Source organism: Triticum aestivum, chromosome 6B (assembly GCF_018294505.1).
Source record: "Triticum aestivum cultivar Chinese Spring chromosome 6B, IWGSC CS RefSeq v2.1, whole genome shotgun sequence".
NCBI lineage: Eukaryota > Viridiplantae > Streptophyta > Magnoliopsida > Poales > Poaceae > Triticum > Triticum aestivum.
Genome location: NC_057810.1, coordinates 696399576 through 696423707, shown reverse-complemented (window position 1 = coordinate 696423707; position 24132 = coordinate 696399576). Strand labels below are relative to the sequence as shown.

Genomic DNA, 24132 nt, shown 5'->3' with positions numbered 1-24132 from the left:
AATAACATGTATGGTCAAATTATTGCTTCAGGTACTGTACAAAAGTTTCCAAAAAAAAGGTACTGTACAAAGTGAACTTCACGTGCGTGTACACAAGGATCGGTCAAGACAACACTTGATATTACAGAACCTTCCAACACAACCACTGACATTATCATAGCTGACATTATCATAGTTCTCAATGCACGCCTGAGGTTACATAACTAACAAAGGAGCTACAGATATAATTTACCAAATAGCTGAACAGCCAAGTTCACTAACCGGACATACATAGCACCTATGGTTAACATAACAAGGACATGCCCAAGTTCAGAACTCGCCGCTGCCATCAACCATGCCCAGAGCAGGGGTGAATGTGAGCCTACACGTAATTAAGTCCTCCATAACATGGCTGCGCTTCTCTGGCACCGACAAAATCAGCCACTGGGCACGCGACTTTGATACGCAGCATAGACGGTGGGACGCCGCACTGCTTCTCATTCGGTGGCACCCAGAAGTGCGCCGGCGTTTGCCATCTCCGACCGCCGTCGCCAGCACAGCAGCGCATGCCCACGGTAGTGCGCCACGAGCGCATCCATTGGCGGGACGTAGATAGGGCTCGCCCCTTCGCCATGCCTCCTGCGGAGAGGACCTTGAGTCAAGCTACGGCTAACGCCATCTGCTGCGAGCAAATGGGTGTAGCCCATGACAATGGCACCGTTGATGTAGAACTCGCTATCGGTCACTCTGTAGCTGCCCATGGTGAGATTGGAATGGGGCAAAATCTAAGGTTAGGGATTGGAGATTTTGACGCCGGGGAGCTACTTGATAAGCTTGCAGTAGGCCCTAAGCTGACGTGGCCGGTGCGAGCGTACTTGAGACGTACGCGAGCGGTAGCCCAGGACCACATGCATGCATAGCACCCAGTAGCCGGTGTTGACGTGGCTGATTCTTGAATATAAGTTCAATTTGTTCACCAAAAGACAGATACACAGCTAGAACAGCCCCTGTTATGGAATATGCAAGACATAGAAGGACCCAGTTTCATAGCAGCCGAACAAATGTTGGGGAATCCGATTATCTTCCATTAAGCAAGTTCTACAAATTTTTCGCAAAAAAAAAGCAAGTTCTACAAATTTATATTTCATTTGCTGGTTTGAAATTGCATCGTGTATCTTGGTGAGTAACTTTAGTGATTTGGTTTTGCATAGATTTATACAAAGATTTGCTCTCTCTCCCTAATCTCTCCCTAATAATAAAGCACGGATTGGATCTCCGGATTCACCGTCGCAATACGCTTTCTTCTCATGTCATAATACGCTTTTACGATTATGTTTTGAAATTAACCGATGTGGTACTAACTTAAGAGTTCGTTTTTGCCTCCATGGTAGTATGATGGCAGACTTGGGCCTGCTTTAGTCTAGCCCATACACGTACAACTTTTTATATTCGTCCCGTTGCTAGGTGCTCGCGCTCTGCGAGGTCGACGGTCGCTGCACCTTCCTCCTCCATATGCCGTAGCCTTTGGCCCTTTGCTTCCTGCAGCGGCAAGCAGCAACAAAACTAGGAAGAATTGTGTGACGTGCGGTGCTAAGGTTGGTGGTATGATCTATGCGCCGAGTGGGATGGCAGCTGGAAACTGTTCGATCAAAACATGAGCGCTGCTCATATGAAGTAGGATGCATGTACCACATTAATTCAATGTTCAGTTATCTCGTGAGGGCCGGCGCCGAAGAAAACACCCAAGGTACGTGTGTGCGTGTGATAATATATCGTACGTGGTACATCTGATCAATCATCACAGTGTGAATCAGCAGCAGCCAGCAGCACACAAATTCTATTAAATACCAAAAAAAAAATCCTTACTTATTTAAACTCAAAATTAAGCTACTGTTGTTCCAAAAAATATTAGAATCCACTTGAGTTTCAAAACTATATTCTGAATTATTTTAAGGTTACTTACATATACTTAATGCTTTCATTTAATCTTTTAAAGTGGATATTTACATTTGTTTTAACAGTTTATACGGTGGATAAATTATTTGATATAGAAAATATATTATTACTTTTTAAATAACATTAACATGAATTTGACTCTCGTATTCGATAAAAGACACTCCAAAAAAATGATTGCAACAGAATATAGATTATAATTATGTTTTATTTGGAACATGCATAAGGAGCCGCCGGAACTACCCAAGGAGTTTTAAGGAAAAGCTCACAGGGTGAATTATAATTTTTTTGGTGTTAACTTAATCTATAATGTACGATCCGTTCTTTCTTTCTTACTGATAGAGAGGAAAGGAAACATCGACAACTACACATGCACACCTGCGAAAAAACTCACAGGAAAAAAGAACATATTTCTCATGTTATTTTGAGCGAAGTGTGCGCGAGAGAGAGACGCCTTAGAACTGACCGCATTCAAACATGCTTTCGTTGTGAGAGCACTGAGACCACTATCAACAACACAAATATGATGCCATGTGAAAATAAAGGACGTGAACACATTAGGGTCTTGAGTCATGGTTATTGGGTTAAGAACATGTGTTATTTACTCTCCTGTTGTAACGCACGGGCTCTTTTGCTAGTAATTAAAAAAAATGCGAACTCGTTCCTTTGTTCGATGGGTGGCTGTGCAGGTTGCCACCATATAGTACAAGCACATGATGCGGTGCCAACTCTTTTTTTTTAAGACACAAAGCGGTGCCAACTAGCGGGCCGCGACCCGTAGGCTTCGCATTTTCGGCTGGTGGGCCGTCCAGCCTGCGCCGCTTGTGCGCTGGGTTCGCCGTTCCGATAATTGAAAATAGTACCACACGGCTCGTGTGCAAATCAGATGTGCGGCTTAATTAGGCTGCTCTTGGCGTACGTAGAGCCGAGGAAGCAATCACGGGCCAGTTAGCGCTGGCTAATCGGGTTTGCGAGGCAAAAGACCGACGTATAGACGTTGAGGCATACACGCATCGCAAATGCGAGCCGAGTCTATACGAGCGACGTTTCATAGACGTTGAGGCATACACGCAGCGCAAATGCGAGCCAAGTCTAATGATCCGCTCCGTGTAGACGTATACGGTCGGTCTTTTTGTCTATTTTCCATGTGATTTGAATTTCTTTTTTTATTAAATGATACTCCCTGCGTTCCTAAATACTATTTATCTTTTTAGAGATTTCAAATGAACTACCATATACGGATGTATATAGACATATTTTAGACATATTTTCAAATCAGACAGAGGATATGCAATTTCCATCCCGCGTGCTGATGAAAATTCTCCTCATTTCGTTGTTGCTGAAGCTCTGCCCAGGAAAGCCGGCCGGGGCCGGGGGATCCGCGGCGGCGCTGGAGTCGTACGTGAAGCGGTGCCAACTGCCCGACGAGGCGACGACAGAAACCTAGCGGGCCGCGACCCGTAGGTTACTAAAATAATTTTCGGCCGCTGGCCCGTCCAGCGTGCGCTTACTGCATAATTAGGACGCGTGCACTTATAGCTGCTTAATAGTCCCGCACGGCTGGCTTACAAATCAGATGTGCGGCTTAATTAGGCTGCTCTTGCCGTACGTAGAGCCGAGGAAGCAATCACGGGCCAGTTAGCGCTGGCTAATCGGGTTTGCGAGGCAAAAGACCGACGTATAGACGTTGAGGCACACACGCATCGCAAATGCGAGCCGAGTCTATACGTGCGGTGATGTATAGACGTTGAGGCATACACGCAACGCAAATGCGAGCCGAGTCTAATGATCCGCTCCGTGTAGACGTATACGGTCGGTCTTTTTGTCTATTTCTCATGTGATTTGAATTTCTTCTTTAAAATGATAAATGCAAATTCCAGCCGATCACTAGATCCAACAAGAGTGTACAAGCTGTTGCAAATTCCATGTGATTTGTTAGCGTGTGTGCGTGTCTGTGATGTTGGGGCTGACCTGTCAACCTCCTTTGGGGCGCTACAAGATACGGATTCCTCCATTCATTTGCTACGCATTCATCGTGTCTCATCAAAGGCCTAACCTACGACTACGAGTCTGCAGAGTAGTAGCAGTAATCATGCACCGATCCACACTTGAGCTATATATCTGCACTCCCCGGCCATGTGCAGTGCAGGTGCAGACTACTGGTGTTTGGGGCAGATCCAGCAGCTAGCAAAAGAGGAGCATAGACGGCAAGAAGAATGGCACCCAAAACAGCGCTCATGGCTCTGCTTCTGCTCGTCCTTGTGGCCGGCGATCTTGTCCATGGCCACACCATTCCGCCGCCTCTCGCACGCACCCGGCGGAGCCTCGGCTGGATGCAAGGCATGAAGGGAGGGCCGCCCAGTGGCATGCAGCCATCAGATACTGCTGCTTCCGCCGCCCGCCGCCGCGCCATTTCTTGGGTGCAAAAAGGTAAGGGACTCTGCACCATTGTGTTGATAATTTTCTGGTGGTACTACAGAAAGAGAAGCAAACAGAGGAAAGCATTGGTAACTAATTTACCTATTGTCAACAATGTCGGAGGTTTGGTCCTTACCTGACTTGGCTGCTATTAGAAATACAGGTAAGGAATGGCTGCTTCATGTCCTTGACCCATTGCCAGAAATCGAGAGGTGCATGCTTCTTATGACTTTGTGGAGGATTTGGCACATCCGTAACGAAGTGTTACACCATAAACCTGCGCCCCCAATGGAAGCGTCCAGGAGGTATTTGGTGAGTTACCTTGATTCCTTGGTTGGTCTTAAAATTGATCTATCTTCTGATCCGAGCAAAGGGAAGTCCTTAGTTACATACGACAGGCCACTTAAAAATCCACATGTTCGAATAGTTGAGAGCACTCCTGTCAAATGGTGTCCCCCTATGGCGGGTTGGGTGAAACTGAATACTGATGGGTCCTTTGCAGTAAATGGTACGGCTGGTGCGGGGATGGTGCTGCGAGATGACAAAGGTAATGTCATCTACTCAGCTTGCAGGGAGCTTTTTTCATGCCGAGAAATTCTTGAAGCTGAGTTGTGTGCTTGCATGGAAGGCCTGTCTTTTGCAATTCAGAGAAGCGACTTGCCGATCATTATTGAGATGGACTCCATTATTGCAGTCAAGCTGATTCAAGCGATGGATATTGATAGATCGATCTACTCTTCTTTAGTTAAAGAAATTAGACACCTGATGTCTCTTCGTGATTCTTGTATTACTCATATAAATCGTACGCAAAATAAGGTTAGCGATAGCTTAGCAAAGTTTGCTAGACAAGAGGGCAGAACAATGACCTGGGTTGGGTCAGGCCCATCAGTTTCTTTAGAGCTAGCCGAGGCTGATTGTATGGACATTGAGATTTGAGTAATGCAAAGATTTTACCCGCAAAAAAAAAAAAATTACCTATTGTCATGTTCCCTGCTGCGGATATTCTTGAATGTGCGCTCATGTTGATTCTTTTTACACACATTGTATCAGGCGAGGAAAGCCGCCGGGACGCCAGCAGGGAGGAAGGCAAGTTCATCGCGGCCGTGCCTGGTTTCAAGCTCCTGCCCCTTCCTCCCAACGCTCCCTGAGAAGAGATCGCATCACAGGGTGAGCATGCATGCATGTCATGCCATTGACCACCACTAGGTTTGTCATCAAAGGTGTGGGAGTGTTCAACGATGCTTTATATATTGTTCAATAAGTAAGGCAGCATCGTCTGCCTTCGTTCAGTAACTGTAAGGTTGCAGTATCAGCTGTAATAAAGGGAGAAAACAGCGAGCATACTCAGATTGAAATAGCTCAGTTCTTGAGAAAGCGTCGGTGTGATCAACTGTTGATAAGGGAAAACATTAGCAGTTTCAGAAAACATCAAAGGAGACTTGAACAGGATCGACATCGTTTTGATCAAGAGAGATTGCCCCGCACTGCTTAGGTTGTGCTAAAAGAAACTGCAAGTTTGCACTTGTTAAATTCCATCCTAATTAAACTCATAACAGGATGGTAACACACAACAAAAGAACCAAGGAAATCCAGCACCATTTCGTCGGTTTCAAGCCCAGATCATTTCATACCTGCGACTGTTGTCGAGCCTGTGTGCACCCCTCAACGGCATCAGAGCTTCAGTGGGGCAGAAATATTTCTGGTCGCTCTCAGGCAGGAGTTCATGTTCATTATTCCTATCCTGGTCAGTGAGAAGAAACATGGGATTTATGCATGCAGAAAATGTTCTTACCAAAAGGTTAAGTGAGTGTAGGAATTAGTTGGACCTGCACTCTCTGTATAAGCAGCTTAGAGTTGTAAATACTGAAGCAGGGATTAAAGATTCCACGACAAAAATGTTGCGACACAAAAATAAATAAATGGTGATGCAAGTTTTGTAAGTGTGCATGATGCAGAATTTGCTCGAAGAGCCACCAGAGAATGCCTATAAATCAAGATAACCTCCGCCGGTTGATCCGTTCAGCCTTGGGGGGCTTGGCCACCAATGCTAGGCTAAACTGCTTCGCCTCTGGTTATCAGGCAGAAAGGATCGCCGCTGCAGTGAAGAGAGGTGGTGTGGTGGTGAGAGGCAGAATATTTCTGCAAGCTAACAGGTAGGGTTCATCTTCATTATTACTTACCTGGTCAGTACGGCATTATTTAGACCTGCAGTTCCAACAGAAGAATATTCTCACAACAAACTAGACGGCGATGCTAGTTTCTGTCTCCAGTGATGTCCCACATGATGGATTGGATTAGGTGGCTGTAGTATCCTGGTCAACTAAATTGCACAGATAATGAAAGAGCCAATGATTGCCGGCAGTGCAATTAACGAATTGAAGCTCCACTAGCATTAACAGACCAAAGGTTTTCTTTTCGGGTAGGTATACATGCCAAAATTCCAGAATAATCATCAGAAACTCTTTGTACTGACATGTGGCGACATGTGTGGCTCTGCCAAGGGCTGCCTGGTTAAACAAGTTCTGCCATTGACTAAACGCCAAAGCTCCGGTAGGTGTCTTTGCTGTCAGCACTCTGATAAAGCATAACGCCGAAGCTCCGGTCGGTGTCGTTGCTGTAAGCACTCTAGAAAAGCATAATGAAAACATCATTAACTAGTGCTGGGTAATTGACCCGGTCCTAGCCAGTGAACAAATTCTTCAGCATCCGTGCGCATATATGGACTTCCACGATTCTTCAGTACCTGACACACTTTGCACTTCCTCAGCAGCTAGCCCCTGACCAGACCAGAAGAGCAAGGATGGCGATCGCACTGGCCATGCCACTCGTGCTGCTGCTACTACTGCCAGTGACTCAAGCCTCGGCTCAGGAGCAGCAGCAGCAGCAGCCGCCGTGGCAGGTTGTGCGGCCAGGCTGCCGCGACAAGTGCGGCAACATCACCATCCCTTACCCCTTTGGCATCGGCGCCGGTTGCTTCCGCGACGACGGCCAAGGTGGCTTCCAGCTCGAGTGCAATGACTCCCGCTCAACACCGCGGCTCACCGTGACAGGCTATGGCATCCGGATCACCGGCCTGTCCGTCGCCACCAGTGAGGCCCGGGCCCACCTGAGGGCAACACGTCGATGCTACGACAGCAAGGGGCGTCTCGTCAGCCAGAGCGGCGCCACGTTCGTGCCACTTGTTGGCAGCCACTACCTCTTCTCCCAGGCCAGGAACCGGCTCGTCACGCTCGGCTGCTCCAGCCTCGGCTACTTCATCGACGTTCTTGGCTACTATGTCAGTGGCTGCATGGCCGTGTGCCGGCCACAGCAGTTCACCTCGCCGGGGTCCTGCACAGGCGTGGCATGCTGCCAGAGCGCGATACCCCCTGCTGTCGACTACTACGAGCCGTTCTTGCTTGACTTCACCAAGGAGCACCGAGACAGAGACATAGCCTTCTATAGCAACAAAACGACCTGCCGGTATGTGTTCCTGGTGGAGACCAAGTGGTTAAGTACAAGATACACCAGTGACAGCGAGTACCTCAACTGGACCAAAGACTTCGCCGTACCCGTCATCCTCGACTGGGCGGTCCGGAACGTCGGCAACTGCAGCGCCGCCAGGCGCAACACAACTGACTATGCGTGCCAGAGCACGCTCAGCGATTGTATCGACTCCGAAGATGGCGCTGGGTACCGGTGCAACTGCTCCAAGGGGTACGAGGGCAACCCCTATCTACAAGACGGATGCAGAGGTATACACCCATGCCCTGTTTTACTGTTCTGCTTCCTGCTCCTTCTGCCACTTCATCTGATGAATTGTTTTGCCAAATGGAAGACATCGATGAGTGTAAACACAAACAAGAGCAATCATGCTACGGCATCTGCACAAATACTTTGGGAAGCCACACTTGCCAATGTCCTCCGGGGACTAGTGGAGATGCTATGACGGAGAACGGTTGCCGGCCAAAGGACAATTTCACATTGGCCCTAAAAGTAGTAACAGGTTAGCAGATAATCCTGCAAATGGGTTGCTCTTGCAATCTTGTTTTGGAAAACTAACGGTAATGCTATGTCGTATTCAGGAGTGAGCATTGGAGTGTTCTTGCCATTTTTCATGTCCTTCTGGCTCTACTTAGGGCTCCAGAAAAGGAGACTTATCAGAACAAAGCAGAAGTTCTTCGAGCTAAATGGAGGCTTATTCCTGCAGCAGCAGATACGCAACTACAGTGACACCAGCAAAGGGGGTGGGGGGTTCAAGATCTTCACCAAGGAAGAGCTCGAGAAAGCGACCAGCAACTTCGCAGCCGGCCGTGTTCTTGGCCACGGAGGGCACGGTATTGTCTACAAGGGTGTCCTTGAGGACAAGACAGTGGTGGCGGTCAAGAAGTCAAAGATGACGGAAGAGGTCCCTACCAAGGAATTCGCGAGGGAGATGCTCATCCTCTCCCAGATCAACCACAAGAATGTCGTCAAGCTGCTTGGATGCTGCCTCGAAGTACAAGTGCCAATGCTGGTCTACGAGTTCGTCTCAAATGGTACACTCTACCACTACATCCATGGTAGTAGGGGCCTTGACTCTGATACAGGCTTCGACACCTGCCTTCGGATAGCAGCAGAGGCAGCCGAGGCACTGGCATACATGCACTCTTCAGCCTCGCCACCGATTCTCCATGGAGACGTCAAGACGGCAAACATTCTGTTGGATGACAAGCTCACAGCAAAAGTCTCAGATTTCGGAGCATCGAAACTGGCACCCACTGATGAGGCCCAGATGGCAACATTGGTGCAGGGAACTTGCGGTTACCTTGACCCAGAATACCTAATGACATGCCGGCTGACTGATAAGAGTGATGTGTACAGCTTTGGTGTTGTCCTATTGGAGCTTCTGACAAGGAAAAAGGCACTGTACTTCGACGGGCCAGAGGAAGATAGAAGCCTTGTTTTATGCTTCATGATGGCAGTGAAGGTAGGCCAGCACCAAGACCTTCTGGACAGCCAAGTGAGGGACGAGATGAGAATCGAAGCGCTTGAAGAGATCACACACCTCGTTATGAGATGCTTGAACATGAGTGGAGAGGAGCGGCCAACGATGAAGGAGGTTGCAGAGAGGTTGGAGATGCTGAGGAGATACCACAACCACCCGTGGGCTCAAGCAGATGCCAATCCAGAGGAGGAACAAAGTTTGCTTGCTATGGAACCACATAATGTGAATTACAAGTTCACACAAGATTATGTCCTTGATTTTGAAGCAAGCAGTACATACAGCTATAGCTTGTAGATCAAAATATTTTGTTCCATCTTTTCTGCATATCCTTTCAGATATGAGTTTTTTCGGATGTAACAAGAAACATATGCACATATGATAGTTGCAGAAAGGTGATCTAAATCTCTCACAGGGGGTTACGGACCATCTGGGCCAGCTACGTGAGCAGGTGCAGGCTGCAGAGCGTGTAGGACGGCGTGGAGATGCACCTTACCGGCTGATCCGGTGCATTTTTTGCCAGGATTAATATTTGTTCCTCTGACAGTGATATTGTTTAAACGCCACTCTACAATGATTATTTTATTGTGTTACATTCACGGATGGATAACATCAAGAACTCTCAAGAACACACACTTGAACCAAAACTATCGCGAGAGGCACGTCTCCTGCTCTCTTTTGCTGTAACTATCTTTCCTGGTTGGAACTCATACATGCAAACCAACTGACACATCCAAACTAGTACTACTCTCACTCCTAATTAAGTGGCCTGAAAACGTTTTATAAAAGTTTTATAGAGGGAGTAGTTTGGATTACTACAATATTTTTAACTGCCTCCTGATGCATTTCTTTGTTTGTTTTGTCTCTTCATATATATGGATAGCTCTTTGGTCATCCTTCAATATTCTCTTCCAGCTTATGGAAATTGAAAATACAGCGCATGTCAGAGTATTTCAAACGGAATAAATTAAATGGTACACAAACTGGAGTAAAATATATTGGTTTAGTTCATCAAAACAACACGCTCAGACTTTTACTTATAGTTTTCTTTAATGTTAACATGTCACTCCGGCGTCATGCCACTTTCTACGTACGTGTATAGAAGAGCGAGTCATGTACTCCCTCCGTTCGGAATTACCTGTCGCAAAAATGGATGTATCTAGACGTATTTTAGTTCTAGATACATCCACTCTCGAGACAAGTAATTCCGAACGGAGGGAGTACTTGTTTAATCATTTCCTGAGGTCATGCTTGTCATTCACTTAGTGGCACGTATAATTCACTGAAGTTGTAGAAATTGTCTAAATCAATAATATGCAGATATACCCATTAGTTGGTTAATGATTTTCATTTTTTATTAAAAGATGTTAAAAGCAATAGGATGGAAAATTTACAGAACTTACACAAGCTATTTGCAACTTATCTTTTTCCAATTATTGACTAGGCAACTACTACAAAAGAAACTACTTAATTTGATTTGCAGACAACATCCAAAGTACACCTACCGGATGGTTTATGTGCCAAAACTGCAGATTGTTACTATTTAACAAAAGCTGTACCTTTTAATTTGGAGGGATGGTGTGTCATGAACTTTCGTGATCTCAGAGCTTCCATATAAAGGAATAAGCTTCCGAATGTATGCCATAGGAATAAGCTTCCCAATGTATGCCATAGCACGTAGCGTCCCATGATAAACCGTTTGCCACTGCATCCTTCACCCGCAAATCCCACTGCGAACGGTCATTCTTCAGCACAATGGAGAGAAAATTGTGTTAGATATGCCCTAGACTAGCCTATGTTGGCTATGTTCAAAGCAAAGAAGTTCAGAATATAGCTTATTTAGATAAATAGATTTTGCTTCCCAGCTGAGTAATTGCAAGCTTGGTTTATGCTGATGGTTCAAAACGTCACTTGATTGATATATGCAGAGATGATTAGTTGCACATAATCAGCAAATTACAGCACCATGACATGAGAGCTAGTACACTTTTATGTAAAAATAACAGCTAGTGCCCTGGAGATTGTGAACTTACAATGTCGTCGAGAGCTTGAGAAAGAGACATGTCTCCATATGTAGAGATGATGTGCTCGGACAAAGCTGTATTGTAGTAGTCATGACTGAAAGATTGCCTGGTTACAAGTAAATTAAAGCTCTGAGCCATAAGTTACGACATAAGTGTCAATCAACTGATCTGAAAGCTTATGTTGATCCATAATATGAGCTTCTGTTGTAGCCTAGTGCTTGTGTACAGTCTTTTAGCTTTTCTTGTTCGTTTGCCTTTTGGTTTGGCTGCTTGGTCAGGTGTATTCTTTGTGCCTTCATTGTGTTTCTTCTCGTATAAAATGACACACGTTTAGATACGTGTTTGAGAAGAAAATATCAAAGGGAGGAAACTTCCTAAGTAAATGGTGTATGGGTTTTACCTGGATCAATCACTTGGAAAATTTATCTGTACCGGTGCAGATTCATATATGATTGCCATCTGCCCGCCAAGGTTAATTTGACTAATAAGAGACACAGTGATGGCCTGGAAGTACATTGCACTGCACAGTAACTTTACAATTAAGATATGCAAAGCAAGACTTGTAGCTTTGAATACGAGCTGAGTTTGGTAAAGATGGAGGACATACGAAAGTGGTAGCATACTCTATCGGTGTACTCAGAAAGAGTCGCAATTCTGAGAGCAGTTCATTATCTGGCTTGTGATGAGTATCACGGAAGGAACTTTATATCATGCTTCCATTTTCGGCAACTTTCTTTCTTGAATCAGATGTTTTCGCCATGCCAATCCTTCCAGAAATGGCTAGTGCATCTATACGCAGAACCAACACATAAAAACTTGATGGTTGTGCTGTTTCTGTGGCAATACCTGAATAGGGATCCCATGCATGACAGCAAAGAAATATATTAGTGGAAGAGAGAGGTATATGGTTTACAATTCTAGACACTTGTTTTACTTTCCCATCTGAAGATAGCAATACCATACCAAGCAGCATTGAACTCGCTGAAGAGCTACCAAATGTCACCCTTGTGCTGCTCATCAGCCAAGTCTGTCCTCTGCAACAGCAGACGCACCAAATTCAGAACCCCAATGTCCGCTTGACTGAACCACTCCCCATTTTGACACTGTGAAACTGCTAATCCGCACCTGGACCTGGTCGATGTTCGCTTCGAAGTCGATCCTGAAATTCCCCCAACAAGTCATAGACAAACTTAGAAAATCGATTCACCCCGCCCTGAAGACGCTGGAAATCGAACCGAAACAGAGATGAGAGGAGCTCGCGGGCACCTACTTGGCGGCATTGGATCTCCCGGCGCGAGCATCGGCTTCGCCCACCCCTCTGGGACACAGTCAGAAGCCGCGGCGGCGCGCACGCTAGCACCGAGAGCTAGCCAGTTGGGAGTGGTCCACCGGGGTACCTGGAGGCTGCGCGCGGGAGAGAAAGGGGAGGCAGCGGCGAGGCCAGCGCTGGAACCGGCAGCGCCGAAGTGGCGAGGAGGGGGAGCGGGGCCTCTGTGTGTCGAACCCTCCGACGATCCGCCGGGCAATTTGGGGAGCGAGGGGAGAACCGACGGAGAGGAGGAGGAGGAGGGAGGAGCAGCTCGGGCCGTTGGCGGCAGGCTTCTGGGCCGAGCAAGAGAAAGGGCATCCCCTCGCGGCCTCGACGGGAATACGGCCCCAGCAACAGAGCATCTTGTCTAAAAAAAAAGCAACAGAGCATCTAGATTTCCAAAATTACTAGTTAAAGAGTACTCATTGCAAAGAGGGAAACGTTTATACCCGGCGCGCCGGCCGAGTCTTCCGCCGGTCGTGCACGGGTCATTCATCTACTGCTAATTGAAGCGTCACGATTAGCCATCTCCCCCACAATCAAAACGCGTGGCAGTTGGGGGCCCGCACACCGCCCGTGTCCTTCATCGTTATCCCTTTGTTGCTCATCCCCATCCACATACTACCGCATCTTCATCCCCACCCCACCCACAACCATCCACATCCATATCCTACTGCATCTTCATCCCCACCCCCACCCACAGCCATGGGCGGTGCTCATCGCCATGGCCGCTAGCAGCTAGTAATCGTCACCGTCGTCGCCCAACAGGCCTCGTTTAAGTTCTTTGTGGATCGCAGGCACCGGATGGACCCTCTCCATGGGCGCATGCAGCCAGGGGTGTGCTCGTCGCCTTGTCCGCCAGCAACTAGATGCCTCCATGGCCGCCGCAACCATGGTTCGTTAGTCACCACGGCCGAGCTGCAATCAACCATGGTGGCGATGAGTTTGTGCTGGAACGGGGGTTTTGCTGGAAATAGCAAAGACCCATGATATTGGGACGACGACGGACACCGGCTATCATGGGTCTTTGCTGCATTGGTCTTTTTGCTGGAACCATCAACCATTTTTGCTCCAACCAGCCTATCAAGAGATGGAACCGGCGAGATTATTTTTAGTTTTTGCTGGAACCTTCATTTCTTTTCTTGTTAGAACAGTTTTTGGTTTTTTGCTGGAATCGGTGTTATTTTTGCTACATCAGGCTGATTGTTTTGCTCCAATAGATTACTGGAGGTTTTGTTTTGCTTTGTTGTTGATTTTATTTTTGCTACAATTGGCATGGGAAAAGCCTCAACCGCGAAAAAAACACCAACCAGAGAGAGTGGGGAAAAGCTTGGATCCGACGAGGACGGCGAGCCGGCGGGGCTTCAAAGTCAGCGGCAGGGGCGGCCATGGTGGGTTGCGTGAGTGAGGCGGGATGTGCTGGAGATTCTCTTTTTTGTTTTGTTTCCACATGATGTATATGAGAATAAAGGAGAAAGGGGACCAAATCTGACGGTACAGAAAATTGATATCGAACGGGTACGCGCTGACCGGTCCAAATTTGGGCCGGCGCATCGGCGCCTATCAGCGCCCAAAGAGCTTGCAAAGATCACTCCCACCTTTTTAGCTTGTAACAAGTGGCGCGCTGCAACATGAGAGGTTTTCTTTTTTGTAGATTTGTTTATTCAAAACATTTTATCTCTTAAACCGTGCGTCCAAATCTCGAACCGTTTTCACCGTTAAATTCCTCGCGTCGAGATCTTCAAACTAGATCCCATGTTGATAGGTTTTCACAAAAAAATCATGAAAAAACCGAACAAAAAATTCGAACCGGGAGCACGGACTTTTTCCTTTCCTAAAGAGGCACGCCCGTGCCTCTCGCGGAAAAAAAGAGAAAACGCATATTTTTTCTGTTTTCGAATTTCCGAAGAGGCACGACCGTGCCTCTTGCAAAAGCACAACTGTGCCTCTCGCGGAAACAAAACCGTGCCTCTCGTGAAATAAAAAGACTAAACGCATTTTTTTTCGTTTCCGAGAGGCACGGCCGTGCCTCTCGCGGAAGGAAAAAAAATAGAAAACATGTTTTTTTTTGTTTTCGAGAAGCACGACCGTGCCTCTCTCGGAAGCAAAATCGTGCCTCTCGCGGAAGGAAAAAAAATAGAAAACATGTTTTATTTTCATTTACGAGAGGCACGACCGTGACTCTCGTGAAAGCAAAGCCATGCCTCTCGCAGAAGCAAAACCGTGACTCTCTCGAAAGGAAAAAAATGTGTTTTCGCGCAATTTTTTTTCCCAGAAGTTAAGGAAGACCGCTGGAAAACTGAAACACCGAAAAAACCAAATAAAATGTTTAAAAAGCCGAAAACACGTGCAAAAAAATAAATAAATCTGGAGGGAGCGCCCAGAGCGCGACACGTTGCGGGCGGCTAAGAGCGCGTCAAATGGCGTTGATCGTTGTGAGGCTCCTGTCGGTGTCAAAACCGGCGGATCTCGGGTAGGGGGTCCTGAACTGTGCGTCTAAGGCTAATGGTAACAGGAGGCGGGGGACACAATGTTTACCCAGGTTTGGGCCCTCTCGATGGAGGTAATACCCTACTTCCTGCTTGATTGATCTTGATGATATGAATATTATAAGAGTTGATCTACCACGAGATCGAAGAGGCTAAACCCTAGGAGCTGGCCTATAGTATGATTGTTGTTGTCCTACGGACTAAACCCTCCGGTTTATATAGACACCGGAGGGGGCTAAGGTTACACAGAGTCGGTTACAGAGAAGGAGATCTACATATCCGTATTGCCAAGCTTGCCTTCCACGCAAAGGAGAGTCCCACCCGGACCCGGGACAAAGTCCTCAATCTTGTATCTTCATAGTCCAACAGTCCGGCCAAAGTATATAGTCCGGCTGTCTGAGGACCCCCTAATCCAGGACTCCCTCAGTAGCCCCTGAACCAGGCTTCAATGATGATGAGTCCGGCGCGCAGATTGTCTTCGACATTACAAGGCGAGTTCCTTCTCTGAATACTCCATAGAAGATTTTAAACACAAGGATCGTGCCCGACTCTGCAAAATAAATTCCACATACCACCGTAGAAAGTACAATATTTCACAAATCTAATCTACTGACATCTTTTCATAGCGTCACATCACGTCGGGGCCTGGTCGTTGTTTGAACCCGTTTTCCAACCTGCTACCGCACGTATCGCAAGGCGGTTTTATTGGCACATCTTGTCGAAGTAGAGATCGTGTCCCCTTATCTCGGGATTCTCATCAATACAGGTGTGGGCAACCCAACCGCGCCATCAACGCAGCGCTTGGGGAATAATCGAGTTTACCGGGCAAGTGGGGAGGCGCAGGATCCCTGCTGCCTTTATAAGGAGATAAGGACTCCCTTTTTTCTCCCACACCTTCTTCTTTCTCTGCTCATCCATTCCCCTCTACTCGAGCTCCAGCGCCCAAGCGTTCGTCTTCTCCGCCCCAAATGGTCTCCTGAAAATGTCCGGATCCGGAGCAGGAGGCAAGTGGATGGCCTCTACCATCTGGGAGAAGGATATCAAAAAGCTTTGGGAGGCCGGATATCTGGCCAAGAAAATCAGCCACCGTCTTCTGACGGCGGGACAGATCGTCCCTACTCCGGAACCCCATGAGAGGGTTGTATTCCTCCCTCATTTTGTTTGAGGGCTAGGGTTTCCCCTCCACCCATTCGTTCGCGGCATCATGTATTATTATGGGATCGATTTTCATGATCTATCCCCCAATTCCTTCCTCAACATCTCGACATTCATCGTCATGTGCGAGGCCTTCCTCCGTATCTCGTCACACTTCGGCTTATGGCTGAAGATTTTTAATGTGAAGCCCAAGGTCGTGAGTGGCGAGCACGCCGAGTGCGGAGGTGCCATGGTGAGCAAGATGCCCAACGTCACATGGCCAGCAGGTACTTTCAACGATTCCGTTAAAGAGTGGCAGCAGCAGTGGTTTTATATCACTGCCCCACGCAGCACGGAATGGGCCGCTGCCCCCAAATTCTGATCCGGAGCCCCCCTGCGACTTACGTCCTGGCCCAAGAAGGGCCCGAACTGGTCTTCGCCTGACGAGCTATCGATGCTCCAAACGCGCGTCAAGGGTATGGAAGACAAGAATATCAAACTTGTCAATGTAGTCCAGGTGATGCTAGTTTGCTGGATTCTTCCTTGTCAACATGGGGCTTGCAATTTATGGGAATTCGACCCGGCAAAGCACCAGACCCTGCTAGAGCTCTTTGGCTCCTCACATGAGTATATTTGGAAGGTGCTCTTCAAGTCCGGCAAATCATGGCCGGACTCTGCCAAGGACCGCGGGTACCAACTGTCCTGCCCTGCAAGTTCTGTAAATCATTGTATGTTGGCAATTCATATGTTTCATCTGCATATCCCAAGGAAAAATGCTTAATGTGCTTTCCACAACTCTCCTAGGGCTGGACAAAGAAGGCGGGGCGGATCTATTATCCGGCCCCTCTGCCAGAAGAATCGGTCGGCCCACTTCTGACGAAGATCTTGGTCTTGGCGCCTTACAAGGCGCCGAAGAAGGAGGCCGAGAAGGAGGCCAAAAAGACCAGGGGCGGCCTTCGTCGCCGTGGCACGTCGGACACAATATCCGAAGACTCTGATGCCCAGTCTTCCTCCGAAGAGGACGAGGAAGAGGTGGAAGACCCATCCCTAGCGAGGGGAGGAAAGAAAAGGACGGCCCCCACATCTTTGGAGGTCGAGACGCCTAAGAAGGAAAAAAACTCCCCTTCTAGAGGAGTCCACCGCTGCTGCCGATAGCAGCCCGGAGTGGGATCCCAGGGCCCAGCCCCTGGTGAACTCGTAAGTAAAAATCCGAATACGTCTATGCGTCCAGACTCATCATGGCATGATATCTTAATCTGAGCCATACTTTTTACAGTCCGGCGAGGTCCCGCGCCGAACAATCCTTGTCGGAGGATTTACTAGGCTCGGATGCTACGGAGAGCAGGACACCCCCGAAGGCTCCTTCCCCCAAACATGTGAATGACACCATGGTTTCGTCCCAGAAGGACTCAGGCCAAGAGGGGGGAAAGATCATAAAGGCGGCGCCAGGAGGTCAAACTTCGGGGGCCGGGCACATGGGAGAGAAGGCTCCCACGGACATTGACAGCGGGGTCCATCTTGAGTTTGGCCCCCAGCCGGATGCAATTCCGAAGACCAATACGGCTCCAGAAGTAGGCAGGCTACCTTCCTCAACTAGAGGGGGTGTGCCTGTTCCACCGGCAACCTCTGTCCAACCAGAGGTGCCAGATACTTTATTGGCGGCGCTGAAAGGCGCCTCCATCATCGATGAACACCGTGCCCTCATGGGTGCGGTGATTGATAAGATTCAGTCCATTGAGAGTGGACTGAATGAAGCATGCATCAGCCTTATAACAGGCCTTGAGGTATGTTTCTTGAGGTTTCAAAGAGTGTCATAGTGTAGGTAGTAGCCCCTGATACACTGTTCGGTGAAAGAAAGAACCGAACAGAGGATCAAATAAATGTTCGCAGGACACTCACTTTATGGCATCTTTCTTTTGTTCAAAAGCAGGCATCTGTAGCAATTGCCGCCTCTCAAACTACAGAAGTCTCCGGACTAAGGCATAGTCTGGAGCGGGCCGGATAAGAACTCGGCCAAGTAAAGAAGCAGTTGGAGGATAACCAAGATATTCAGAAACCTTGTTTGCATTCAGCACAAATCAGTTAGTCAGTATGATGAAAATATTTCTATGATGTGCTCTAGGGGCGACGGCCGAAATTGAGGCTCTTAAGAAGGCTGTAGCCGAAGCCAAGAAGAAGGCGGCCGTAGAGCAAGTGTTGGGTAACGTAGTAATTTCAAAAAAAATCCTACGTACACGCAAGATCATGGTGATGACATAGCAACAAGAGGGGAGAGTGTTGTCCATGTACCCTCGTAGACCGTAAGCGGAAGCATTAGCACAACGTGGTTGATGTAGTCGTACGTCTTCATGATCCGACCGATCCAAGCACCGAACGTAAGGCACCTCCGAGTTCAGCACACGTTCAGCTCGATGACGATCCCCGGGCTCCGATCCAGCAAAGCTTCGGGGATGAGTTCCGTCAGCACAAAGGCGTGGTGACGATGATGATGTTCTACCGGCGCAGGGCTTCGCCTAAACTCCACGACGATATGACCGAGGTGGAATATGGTGGAGGGGGGCACCGCACACGGCTAAGGAACGATCCGTAGATCAACTTGTGTGTCATGGGGTGCCCCCCTGCCCCCGTATATAAAGGAGGGAGGGGGAGGCCGGCCGGCCCTTGTGGGCGCGCCAAGGAGGAGGAGTCCTCCTCCTAGTAGGAGTAGGACTCCCCCTTTCCTACTCCTACTAGGAGGGGAAAGGAAGGGGGAGAGGGGGAAGGAAAGAGGGGGGAGCCGCCCCCCCTCCTAGTCCAATTCGGACCAGAGGGAGAGGGGGCGCGCGGCCCACTCTGGCCGCCCCTCTCTCTTCCCACCAAGGCCCATGTGGCCCATTAACTCTCCGGGGGGGTTCCGGTAACCCTCCGGCACTCCAGTTTTCTCCGAAATCACCCGGAACACTTCCGGTGTCCGAATATAGTCGTCCAATATATCAATCTTTATGTCTCGACCATTTCGAGACTCCTCGTCATGTCCGTGATCATATCCGGGACTCCAAACAAACTTCGGTACATCAAAACTTATAAACTCATAATAAAACTGTCATCGTAACTTTAAGCGTGCGGACCCTACGGGTTCGAGAACTATGTAGACATGACCTAGAACTATTCTCGGTCAATAACCAATAGCGGAACCTGGATGCCCATATTGGTTCCTACATATTGTACGAAGATCTTTATCGGTCAAACCGCATAACAACATACGTTGTTCCCTTTGTCATCGGTATGTTACTTGCCCGAGATTCGATCGTCGGTATCCAATACCTAGTTCAATCTCGTTACCGGCAAGTCTCTTTACTCGTTACGTAATGCATCATCTCGTAACTAACTCATTAGCTACATTGCTTGCAAGGCTTATAGTGATGTGCATTACCGAGAGGGCCCAGAGACACCTCTTCGACAATCGGAGTGACAAAACCTAATCTCGAAATACGCCAACCCAACATGTACCTTCAGAGACACCTGTAGTACTCCTTTATAATCACCCAGTTACGTTGTGACGTTTGGTAGTACCCAAAGTGTTCCTCCGGTAAACGGGAGTTGCATAATCTCATAGTTACAGGAACATGTATAAGTCATGAAGAAAGCAATAGCAATATACTAAACGATCAAGTGCTAGGCTAACGGAATGGGTCATGTCAATCACATCATTCTCCTAATGATGTGATCCCGTTAATCAAATGACAACACATGTCTATGGTTAGGAAACATAATCATCTTTGATTAATGAGCTAGTCAAGTAGAGGCATACTAGTGACTATATGTTTGTCTATGTATTCACACATGTATCATGTTTCCGGTTAATACAATTATAGCATGAATAATAAACATTTATCATGATATGAGGAAATAAATAATAACTTTATTATTGCCTCTAGGGCATATTTCCTTCAGTCTCCCACTTGCACTAGAGTCAATAATCTAGATTACATAGTAATTATTCTAACACCCATGGAGTCTTGGTGTTGATCATGTTTTGCTCGTGAGAGAGGCTTAGTCAACGGGTCTGCAATATTCAGATCCGTATGTATCTTGCAAATCTCTATGTCTCCCACTTGGACTTGGTCCCGGATGGAATTGAAGCGTCTCTTGATGTGCTTGGTCCTCTTGTGAAATCTGGATTCCTTTGCCAAGGCAATTGCACCAGTATTGTCACAGAAGATCTTCATTGGTCCCGATGCACTAGGTATGACACCTAGATCGGTAATGAACTCCTTCATCCAGACTCCTTCATTTGCTGCTTCCGAAGCAGCTATGTACTCCGCTTCACATGTAGATCCCGCCACGACGCTTTGTTTAGAACTGCACCAACTTACAGCTCCATCGTTTAATAAAAACACGTATCCGGTTTGCGATTTAGAATCGTCCGGATAAGTGTCAAAGCTTGCATCAACGTAACCATTTACGACAAGCTCTTTGTCACCTCCATATACGAGAAACATATCCTTAGTCCTTTTCAGGTATTTCAGGATGTTCTTGACCGTTGTCCAGTGATCCACTCCTGGATTACTTTGGTACCTTCCTGCCAAGCTTATTGCTAAGCATACATCAGGTCTGGTACACAACATTGCATACATGATAGAGCCTATGGCTGAAGCATAGGGAACATCTTTCATTTTCTCTCTATCTTCTGCAGTGGTCAGGCATTGAGTCTGACTCAACTTCACACCTTGTAACACGGGCAAGAACCCTTTCTTTGCCTGATCCATTTTGAACTTTTTCAAAATTTTATCAAGGTATGTGTTTTGTGAAAGTCCTATTAAGTGTCTTGATCTATCTCTATAAATCTTGATGCCCAATATGTAAGCAGCTTCACCGAGGTCTTTCATTGAAAAACTTTTATTCAAGTATCCTTTTATGCTATCCAGAAATTCTATATCATTTCCAATTAATAATATGTCATCTACATATAATATTAGAAATGCTATAGAGCTCCCACTCACTTTCTTGTAAATACAGGCTTCTCCAAAAGTCTGTATAAAACCATATGCTTTGATCACACTATCAAAGCGTTTATTCCAACTCTGAGATGCTTGCACCAGTCCATAAATGGATCGCTGGAGTTTGCACACTTTGTTAGCACTTTTTGGATCAACAAAACCTTCTGGCTGCATCATATACAACTCTTCTTCCAGTAATCCATTCAAGAATGCAGTTTTAACATCCATTTGCCAAATTTCATAATCATGAAATGCAGCAATAGCTAACATGATTCGGACAGACTTAAGCATCGCTACAGGTGAGAAAGTCTCATCGTAGTCAACCCCTTGAACTTGTCGAAAACCTTTTGCAACAAGTCGAGCTTTATAGATAGTTACATTACCATCAGCGTCAGTCTTCTTCTTAAAGATCCATTTATTCTCAATGACTTGCCGATCATTGGGCAAGTCAACCAAAGTCCATACTTTGTTTTCATACATGGATCCCATCTCAGATTTCATGGCTTCTAGCCATTTTGCGGAATCTGGGCTCATCATCGCTTCCTCATAGTTCGTAGGTTCGTCATGGTCAAGTAACATGACTTCCAGAATAGGATTACCGTACCACTCTGGTGCGGATCTTACTCTGGTAGACCTTCAAAGTTCAGTAGAAACTTGGTCTGAAGTTTCATGATCAATATCATTAGCTTCCTCACTAATTGGTGTAGGTGTCACAGGAACCGGTTTCTGTGATGAACTACTTTCCAATAAGGGAGCAGGTATAGTTACCTCATCAAGTTCTACTTTCCTCCCACTCACTTCTTTCGAGAGAAACTCCTTCTCTAGAAAGGATCCATTCTTAGCAATGAATGTCTTGCCTTCGGATCTGTGATAGAAGGTATACCCAACTGTCTCTTTCGGGTATCCTATGAAGACACATTTCTCCGATTTAGGTTTGAGCTTATCTGGTTGAAGTTTTTTCACATAAGCATCGCAGCCCCAAACTTTAAGAAACAACAACTTTGGTTTCTTGCCAAACCACAGTTCATAAGGCGTCATCTCAACGGATTTTGATGGTGCCCTATTTAACGTGAATGCGGCCGTCTCTAAAGCATAACCCCAGAACGATAGCGGTAAATCAGTAAGAGACATCATAGATCGCACCATATCAAGTAAAGTACGATTATGACGTTCGGACACACCATTTCGTTGTGGTGTTCCGGGTGGCGTGAGTTGCGAAACTATTCCGCATTGTTTCAAATGTAAACCAAACTCGTAACTCAAATATTCTCCTCCACGATCAGATCGTAGGAATTTTATTTTCTTGTTACGATGATTTTCTACTTCACTCTAAAATTCTTTGAACTTTTCAAATGTTTCAGACTTGTGTTTCATTAAGTATATCTACCCATATCTGCTTAAATCATCTGTGAAGGTGAGAAAATAACGATATCCGCCACGAGCTTCAACATTCATCGGACCACATACATCTGTATGTATGATTTCCAATAAATCTGTTGCTCTCTCCATAGTACCGGAGAACGGTGTTTTAGTCATCTTGCCCATGAGGCACGGTTCACAAGTACCAAGTGATTCATAATCAAGTGATTCCAAAAGTCCATCAGTATGGAGTTTCTTCATGCGTTTTACACCGATATGACCTAAACGGCAGTGCCACAAATAAGTTGCACTATCATTATTAACTCTGCATCTTTTGGCTTCGACATTATGAATATGTGTATTACTACTATCGAGATTCAACAAAAATAGACCACTCTTCAAGGGTGCATGACCATAAAAGATATTACTCATATAAATAGAACAACCATTATTCTCTGATTTAAATGAATAACCTTCTTGCATCAAACAAGATCCAGATATAATGTTCATGCTCAACGTTGGCACCAAATAACAATTATTCAGGTCTAAAACTAATCCCGAAGGTAGATGTAGAGGTAGCGTGCCGACCGCGATCACATCGACTTTGGAACCATTTCCCACGCGCATCGTCACCTCATCCTTGGCCAGTGCTCGCTTATTCCGTAGTCCCTGTTTCGAGTTGCAAATGTTAGCAACAGAACCAGTATCAAATACCCAGGTGCTACTGCGAGCTCTAGTAAGGTACACATCAATAACATGTATATCACATATACCTTTGTTCACTTTGCCATCCTTCTTATTCGCCAAATACTTGGGGCAGTTCCACTTCCAGTGTCCAGTCTGCTTGCAGTAGAAGCACTCAGTTTCAGGCTTAGGTCCAAACTTGGGTTTCTTCTCTTGAGCAGCAACTTGCTTGCTGTTCTTCTTGAAGTTCCCCTTCTTCTTCCCTTTGCCCTTTTTCTTGAAACTAGTGGTCTTGTAACCATCAACACTTGATGCTCCTTCTTGATTTCTACTTCCGCAGCTTTTAGCATTGCGAAGAGCTCGGGAATTGCCTTGTTCATCCCTTGCATATTATAGTTCATCACGAAGCTCTTGTAGCCTGGTGGCAGTGATTGGAGAATTCTGTCAATGACACTATCATCAGGAAGATTAACTCCTAGTTGAATCAAGTGATTATTATACCCAGACATTTTGAGTATATGTTCACTGACAGAACTATTCTCTTCCATCTTGCAGCTATAGAACTTATTGGAGACTTCATATCTCTCAATCCGGGCATTTGCTTGAAATATTAACTTCAACTCCTGGAACATCTCATATGCTCCATGACATTCAAAACGTCGTTGAAGACCCGGTTCTAAGCCGTAAAGCATGGCACACTGAACTATCGAGTAGTCATCAGCTTTGCTCTGCCAGATGTTCTTAATGTCGTCAGTTGCATCAGCAGCAGGCCTGGCACCCAGCGGTGCTTCCAGGACATAACTTTTCTGTGCAGCAATGAGGATAATCCTCAGGTTACGGA

General features: G+C 46.7%; 2 protein-coding genes and 1 long non-coding RNA gene across 15 annotated transcripts; 2 read left to right on the top strand and 1 right to left on the bottom strand.

Moving 5' to 3' along the window:
- Nucleotides 1-4080: 4080 nt before the first annotated feature.
- On the top strand, nucleotides 4081-5700 carry LOC123139446 (uncharacterized). Its single transcript, XM_044559252.1, has 3 exons — nucleotides 4081-4362; nucleotides 4514-4897; nucleotides 5401-5700. Exons 1-3 carry the CDS (start codon nucleotides 4149-4151, stop codon nucleotides 5496-5498), a joined length of 696 nt encoding a protein of 231 aa, XP_044415187.1. The 5' UTR covers nucleotides 4081-4148; the 3' UTR covers nucleotides 5499-5700.
- On the bottom strand, nucleotides 4205-13157 carry LOC123139447 (uncharacterized). Of its 13 annotated transcripts, XR_006469579.1 has the most exons (12): nucleotides 12608-13152; nucleotides 12301-12496; nucleotides 11945-12183; nucleotides 11738-11857; nucleotides 11347-11643; nucleotides 10873-11058; nucleotides 6531-8140; nucleotides 6177-6445; nucleotides 5982-6091; nucleotides 5695-5740; nucleotides 5326-5494; nucleotides 4236-4372 (listed from the first exon to the last, which is right to left on the bottom strand). It is a non-coding gene; the product is annotated as an uncharacterized lncRNA (long non-coding RNA). The 13 variants fall into 13 exon arrangements; XR_006469581.1 differs by lacking the exon at nucleotides 5695-5740 and having other exon boundaries at nucleotides 12608-13151; XR_006469570.1 differs by having other exon boundaries at nucleotides 5982-6445; nucleotides 12608-13150.
- Nucleotides 7151-9610, top strand: LOC123139445 (wall-associated receptor kinase 2). Its single transcript, XM_044559250.1, has 3 exons — nucleotides 7151-8084; nucleotides 8168-8335; nucleotides 8415-9610. Exons 1-3 carry the CDS (start codon nucleotides 7151-7153, stop codon nucleotides 9608-9610), a joined length of 2298 nt encoding a protein of 765 aa, XP_044415185.1.
- Nucleotides 13158-24132: the final 10975 nt, after the last annotated feature.

Excerpts from the sequence above, each read along its gene's own strand:
- LOC123139446 (XM_044559252.1), top strand. The coding sequence starts at position 4,149 with ATGGCACCCAAAACAGCGCTCATGGCTCTGCTTCTGCTCGTCCTTGTG. Across the intron at positions 4,363-4,513 it reads CATTTCTTGGGTGCAAAAAG|GTAAGGAATGGCTGCTTCAT; the intron begins GTAAGGGACTCT and ends TTAGAAATACAG. Across the intron at positions 4,898-5,400 it reads GGTGCTGCGAGATGACAAAG|GCGAGGAAAGCCGCCGGGAC; the intron begins GTAATGTCATCT and ends ACATTGTATCAG.
- LOC123139445 (XM_044559250.1), top strand. The coding sequence starts at position 7,151 with ATGGCGATCGCACTGGCCATGCCACTCGTGCTGCTGCTACTACTGCCA. Across the intron at positions 8,085-8,167 it reads TCTACAAGACGGATGCAGAG|ACATCGATGAGTGTAAACAC; the intron begins GTATACACCCAT and ends GCCAAATGGAAG. Across the intron at positions 8,336-8,414 it reads GGCCCTAAAAGTAGTAACAG|GAGTGAGCATTGGAGTGTTC; the intron begins GTTAGCAGATAA and ends TGTCGTATTCAG.